The sequence below is a fragment of the Rutidosis leptorrhynchoides genome, chromosome 11 (genome assembly GCF_046630445.1).
Source record: "Rutidosis leptorrhynchoides isolate AG116_Rl617_1_P2 chromosome 11, CSIRO_AGI_Rlap_v1, whole genome shotgun sequence".
Classification (NCBI taxonomy): Eukaryota; Viridiplantae; Streptophyta; class Magnoliopsida; order Asterales; family Asteraceae; genus Rutidosis; species Rutidosis leptorrhynchoides.
This window is the reverse complement of record NC_092343.1, coordinates 100,251,161-100,258,441: the sequence shown is the minus strand read 5'-3', so window position 1 is coordinate 100,258,441 and position 7,281 is coordinate 100,251,161. Positions and strand designations below refer to the sequence as shown.

Genomic DNA, 7,281 nt, shown 5'->3' with positions numbered 1-7,281 from the left:
ATTTATATTATAGTTATAGTCATATGAATCTAACGCTCGCTAAACATATTAAGAGCGATATGCAGTTTGCCGAGGTTTTAGAATTGAGATATACTGCACATGTACCAAATCGGTCAAACTCGACCAAAACTCGGAATTATTCGGAAAATTATTCATGATTCAGTCAAAATAAGTCAGAGTCAAACTTTGTCAACATCCAAACTTTGTCAACATCCGAGTACTCCTCGAGTATTCCCCAGATTGCCGAGTACTCCCTAAAAAGTCCCAACCGAGTACTCCTGAGTAGCGATTTTTACAACCTTGGCTATAGTCCACATGTCATGATGGTTGTAACCTATAGGCTTGACCAATAGCTGGATGACTAGGTCAATCCCAAACTAGATATTTGGCCAAGTTCCGTCAATCTTGAATGAACCCTAATTGATTTAGGTCAACCAAACAACAAAGCTAAGCTTGATCAAGTCAACAAATTAAATTTCCGAAGTTGAAAGCAAACCTTCACAAGAACAAAACAAACAATCAACAATATCATCAACTAAATCCTCAAAAACTGAATCACTGTAAAAGTGTAAATGATTGTAGCCTGGAGTCCTATAAAGGACTAATCTTTATTCAACATATTTCAAGAACAAAGTTCCCATTTTCAACATCTTCAACATGCATCAACACGATTATGTGTGTCTACAATCGATCAAATCTAGGTTGTTCAATTTGTAGCCACGAAAACATCCTTTGCTGCAACGATAAGGAAGAGTCTCATTAAGACCAGAATCAAGCTACGAGTCATTTCATGGTGAACGTAGTCAGCCAAAATTTCCTCCATCCCATTATTTATATGCCAGAATAAAGCAAGATTGGGAAGGAACGTTGTAGTGCCTGTCGAACCCATGCCCAGTTTTGCAGCCTGCAAACATTATAAAAGAATCAGAACTTAAAATTTCAAAAAAAAACCTTCCTTTTTGGCACGTTACATATAAGAACTTCAAAGAAACAACTACCAATTTGCTTATTTTGATTGAAGTTGTTGATAACATTTTAGGACAATCAGATGTTCAGGTATTCAAAACTCTGACTTTAACCACAAAGGACATTCTTGTAAAAAAAATAATAATAATAATAATTATTCGTGAAATGGGAGTAAAGTCTCTCAGATTAGGTTAAAAAAGGTTAACAGGTAATCTATTTTTATCATTAAAAAATCAAATTTTCTTGCAGATGATGTGAAACTAATTATGCAGAACTTATTATTTGACCACATATGGTGAGACTAATCAGACGTAGAATATGTTTATCCAAACATCAAATAGTGATATTTAACTTCCAAACTGTTATAACAGATTCCAATTCCAAAATGCAAATTAAAACAAAAAAGGTTTAAGCACTTACGTGTGGAGCGTTTACTATGGGAGTACTTAAAACGCTTCCAATCGCAACACCAGAGGCAGTGAAATACGCGGGGCCATTTGATGTCTTTTTGACCGAGTTGGGGACCATCTTCTCGATTTCAGCAGGTTCTGTTTGCAGATATTGGCACTATGAGTATTGAACTTAAAGATGTTCATGATAAAAAGGAAATATTCCTCTTTAGAGACACCAAATTCTTAACAACAACAAAAAAAAAAAGGAAAAAACAATCTCCTATATTTTATAACTCGAGAGAGCATACCAGTGTATGTAGAAAAAGATCTAATCCATTTCTGGGAAGGAAAATCTGCTTTAAGAGATGATACAGAATCCCTGTGCAAAGGAGTTATTACATAAAAAAAGTTGCTTTTAGATGTTAGTTAGTACAGTTATATGAATAAAAAAAAAAGAGAGAATATTTACCTCAATGATCTTGAAAAAACAGGAACACCTTCAATCATTTAAGTCATACATTAGTACTAAAGTAATCACATTCATAAAGTTTCAGTAGAGGTAGCAAAATGAGCGGGTCGTGTAATGCAAAACTGGATATTTTTAGGTCCCAGTTGAACAGACACTAAACAAAATTGAGGCCAACGTGTTAAGGGTGTGTTTGATTGATAGATACGGAATGGAGGTATGGGTTTGATTATAAAGAAGTTTAGTTGATGGGGTTTTTATAAAAAAAAGGTATCAAACCCGCAAATATATGCATCATTCAAACCCATGAATGTTCAGGGGTTTGAAAATCAATTCCCATTTCCATTGGAAACCCATACCTATAATAATTCCATGCTTCAAACAAACACAAGTTTAATGTGTCATGAACATTGAACAGCTAGTGTGTCAATATGATTACTTAGGACTTTATTATTTTAATAGTAAACTAACTACTTGAATAAAATGGTTTGGGACATCTTATGCATTAAAACACTATAGGCGACTTTCAACCCATTTTATCGTCTTTTACCCGTTTGACCCAGTGAAGATAACCTATAACCCGAACCAACTCATTTTAAAGTAAATAAGTTAAGGTTGTCAACTCTACTTTTCATCAGATATAGGAGTGGCTAGGGAAAGGGTCGGAAACGGTCACGGGTAAACCCGGTTACCCGTTCACCCGGGTAGCCTGAATAGGGAAAACCTTATCCGTTTACCCGTACTCTACTTTCAGTTTAGGGACTGGACAAACTCTTATTTGGAGAAGGCATACCTTGATGAAATTCTGGTACTACTTTCGATCTTCCAAAAGTCTGGTATATAAATGCATGTGTTAGCAACAAGTAAATTAATATGACAGACGAGTATAGCAACTTTGAGGAAAAAAATATAATTGAGTGAGGATATTACTATCGCTAAGAGAACAGATTTAAGTAAGTTTTACTCTACTTGCTCAATTGTGATCTGAACATTTCAACAAACAAAAATAAACCTAATATACTAGAGCTTGATGTATTTGATAAAGGGGAGATAATTTTCGAACACCAACTGATCTATGCATAATATAAACGAAAAAATTTAAAGAAATTAATAATATTTAAGCACCAAAAGCAGTTGAGCATAAGCTGAAGACATGATTAAACTGAAAACGTAGATTGTGCAGTATCTTGAAAAGTCAAATTCATATAACTTTAGCATTTGGAAAGAAGTACGCTCAAAACATAGTAAAAGTGTTAGCAATGCATTTTGTACAGGTGATCGGTATGACATTAAGCTTTTAAAAATATCCTCACTACAGATCGAAGGACCAAAACTTTTGCTATATATTTGCATCACAAGAAACAAATACACACACACAAAAAAAGGGAAAAAAAGGAAAATGGTTAAAACTGAACTACCTCAAGCATTGGGATACCAGCAACGTATCCTCGTGATACAGATCCTACGATTGAAGGTTGTGCCCTCTCCAGTGATTGTACAATGCCCTATTAACAACTTAGACTCATTATATACGACCAATCATACGCAATGGAATGGCAAGTGTAAATGCATGTGTTTATATGTGTAGATTTTAGACGATTATTGCTACTTGATGGATAAGGGACCTAATCAAAGGAACAGTTTTCTTAAAAGCTAGGGATGGGTAGCAAGGTCGGTCCTAAAAATTTAAGTACCTAGAACGAGGCCCTTATGCCTTAGCGAATAATATAAGGTCTTTAAAAAAAAGGAATGCTAGTGGACTTTGATTTCTCTTTTTTCTGGGGCCTTTGATTGTTGTTTTAGGCCTATTGTGCTCCGAATTCGCTGTTTAAGCTCTGTTTCCCTATTTCCCGTGTTTCTCAAATCTTCGATTGTATCTGTATATATAAAAAAATTGGACCCCTAAAAACTTTGGGCCCGGAGCGATCGATCACTTTGTTCCCCCTCCGGGCCTCCCATGATTGGGTAGGCAACTTCATACAATATGTCAAACGATTTAGTTTTCTAACTACTGCTCTTTACTTGATTAACCAAATCTAACCATTTATTAATTTTTACCACTAGTAATCAAATCAAATAATCAGCTCAAATGCAGATCCAAACCACACCAAAATGCAATGATCAATGATGCGTATATTTGTGTTCCCAGACCTCTACCCAGGAACACTGCCCGAATGGATGTGTTCCTGGGTACCGTTGATCAGGTTCGGGTTTCCGTCCGAACGTGTGTAATACGTGCAAATGATGAGGGTCGTTGAAATAGATGATCTATTGATGCCAAAACATCGCCGTTAAAAAAAAATGATGCGTATATTTGTGCAAATAATTAGTTTCCCAAAACGACAATCATAACTAACAATTACATATTTATTATACCAAATTAAAAAAAGGCTAAAACAGATTATGCACAATTGGGGATAAAATCAAAGCATATATGTACATACATTATTTGCAACTGCATTCGAGCACAGAGACAAAACTTTTCGCCTGATGCTTGCACTCATCATCGTTGTAATCCTCACTGCATGATCATATTAATAAATTGATACACATGCATAATCAAAATCTAAATTAATAAAAGAAACAAGTAATCAAAATCAAACGAATTGTATTAAAGTATACAGAATGGTTAAATAAGTAACCCTAAAATGATGTTTATGGTTATGGTTATGGTTATTGCCTGTATTAAAAAACCTAGATTTAATTATAGGAAATCAAAAGCATAACATAAAGAATGAAATAATTAAATTCGGTGATGTTTATCAGTTTATGATGTTATTATTACCTGATGATTATATTAACTGGGATGAAGAACTGAAGATAGAAATTTTTTAGTGCGTTTACGATTTGATGAATTTGGAATTATTAGTTTTATACGAATACTTTTTTATTTACTACGAGTATTTAATTTAATTTAATTATTTATATTTATAAATTTTATTTTAATTACTAGTACACGAAAAAAAATCTTGTGAAATAGCGAGAGACTAATTTTTTTTTTTTTAACATCAGTTTGGAATGACGTAATGCGATCATGTCTGCAGTTGCATAAACCACTTCCAACTAATATTTTAAAAGAAATCCGAACCAATCCGATTAACATGTGTGTTGATAAATTCAACACAAAAATGATAGATCCACAATTATCATGTATTATGTGTTGTTGATTTATATCATGATTTATTTATGAATTTATCATTACTCTAACAATATATATAGATGGAAGATTTTATTTACACTTGTAAGATCTTTTCTAATCGTGATTGTAATATTACGGGCAGTTAGTGTATTTTTTAGCGAAAAAGTGTAATCTGATTGTAACATGGCAATGTCAGTTGTGACATCTTTTAATCATTGTGTCAATTTTTTATGTCAAATATTGAATATAGTGATGTGGTAAAATCTGATGCTCGGAAGTCCAACCGATGCTCAAAACCGATGACCGTTAACTCGTTAAGTTCCGTTAGTTTTCATCAGTTTTGCCATGTTGATTATACCTCATTTAATGCCTTAAACTGACGACTGTTATATATGGTCTAACAGAGCTTTTTGGCTTTGATGCAGTAATCATAAGGCCTCTCTAATGGGACATTGGATTATTTGTGAGACGTGACACGGTTAAGAACGATTGAAAGATGTGCGTTTTGCATTATTTTCATTAAGAAATGTACCATATGTATTTTTTAAAATTAAGCTTCAAGAAATAAATATATAGACTAAAAATGCTCATTATTTACACATGCATGGAGTATGTATCTAAAATAACAATTACTATATACTTCATATCTTTGGTAATTCTTCTCCAAAAAGTGTTTTAACTCAAATTTAAACCAATTAAATGTAATGATGCAAATCAAAGTCCTACATTGATCACGGGACAAAACCAATATATGCATATAATTTTAAGAGAAACTCCTTCTACTACTAATTGGTTTTAGAGGAAAGAGAGACTTTTGGAGTTATATTGTAGGACATGTTGTTGGGCTATACGATCCTATCAGTAGTACATGAAATGTCCCGTTCTTATTGATTAAAAACGTTCCATATTAATTGATTTCGTTGCGAGGTTTTGACCTCTATATGAGACGTTTTTCAAAGACTGCATTCATTTTTAAAACAAACCATAACCTTTATTTCATAAATAAAGGTTTAAAAAGCTTTACGTAGATTATCAAATAATGATAATCTAAAATATCCTGTTTACACACGACCATTACATAATGGTTTACAATACAAATATGTTACATCGAAATCAGTTTCTTGAATGCAGTTTTTACACAATATCATACAAACATGGACTCCAAATCTTGTCCTTATTTTAGTATGCAACAACGGAAGCTCTTAGTATTCACCTGAGAATAAACATGCTTTAAACGTCAAAAAAATGTTGGTGAGTTATAGGTTTAACCTATATATATCAAATCGTAACAATAGACCACAAGATTTCATATTTCAATACACATCCCATACATAGAGATAAAAGTCATTCATATGGTGAACACCTGGTAACCGACATTAACAAGATGCATATATAGGAATATCCCCATCATTCCGGGACACCCTTCGGATATGATATAAATTTCGAAGTACTAAAGCATCCGGTACTTTGGATGGGGTTTGTTAAGCCCAATAGATCTATCTTTAGAATTCGCGTCAATTAGGGTGTCTGTTCCCTAATTCTTAGATTACCAGACTTAATAAAAAGGGGCATATTCGATTTCGATAATTCAACCATAGAATGTAGTTTCACGTACTTGTGTCTATTTTGTAAATCATTTATAAAACCTGCATGTATTCTCATCCCAAAAATATTAGATTTTAAAAGTGGGACTATAACTCACTTTCACAGATTTTTACTTCGTCGGGAAGTAAGACTTGGCCACTGGTTGATTCACGAACCTATAACAATATATACATATATATCAAAGTATGTTCAAAATATATTTACAACACTTTTAATATATTTTGATGTTTTAAGTTTATTAAGTCAGTCGTCCTCGTTAGTAACCTACAACTAGTTGTCCACAGTTAGATGTACAGAAATAAATCGATAAATATTATCTTGAATCAATCCACGACCCAGTGTATACGTATCTCAGTATTGATCACAACTCAAACTATATATATTTTGGAATCAACCTCAACCCTGTATAGCTAACTCCAACATTCACATATAGAGTGTCTATGGTTATTCCGAAATATATATAGATGTGTCGACATGATAGGTCAAAACATTGTATACGTGTCTATGGTATCTCAAGATTACATAATATACAATACAATTTGATTAAGTTATGGTTGGAATAGATTTGTTACCAATTTTCACGTAGCTAAAATGAGAAAAATTATCCAATCTTGTTTTACCCATAACTTCTTCATTTTAAATCCGTTTTGAGTGAATCAAATTGCTATGGTTTCATATTGAACTCTATTTTATGAATCTAAACAGAAAAAGTA

The 7,281-nt window shown here is 33.0% G+C and overlaps 1 protein-coding gene across 1 annotated transcript; it reads right to left on the bottom strand.

Annotated features, from left to right (window-relative positions):
• Nucleotides 1-503: 503 nt before the first annotated feature.
• LOC139877087 (uncharacterized) lies at nucleotides 504-4,531 on the bottom strand. Its single transcript, XM_071864499.1, has 8 exons — nucleotides 4,505-4,531; nucleotides 4,269-4,345; nucleotides 3,243-3,329; nucleotides 2,618-2,657; nucleotides 1,828-1,855; nucleotides 1,667-1,737; nucleotides 1,387-1,514; nucleotides 504-904 (listed from the first exon to the last, which is right to left on the bottom strand). Exons 2-8 carry the CDS (start codon nucleotides 4,329-4,331, stop codon nucleotides 707-709), a joined length of 615 nt encoding a protein of 204 aa, XP_071720600.1. The 5' UTR covers nucleotides 4,332-4,345; nucleotides 4,505-4,531; the 3' UTR covers nucleotides 504-706.
• Between the last annotated feature and the right edge of the window lie 2,750 nt (nucleotides 4,532-7,281).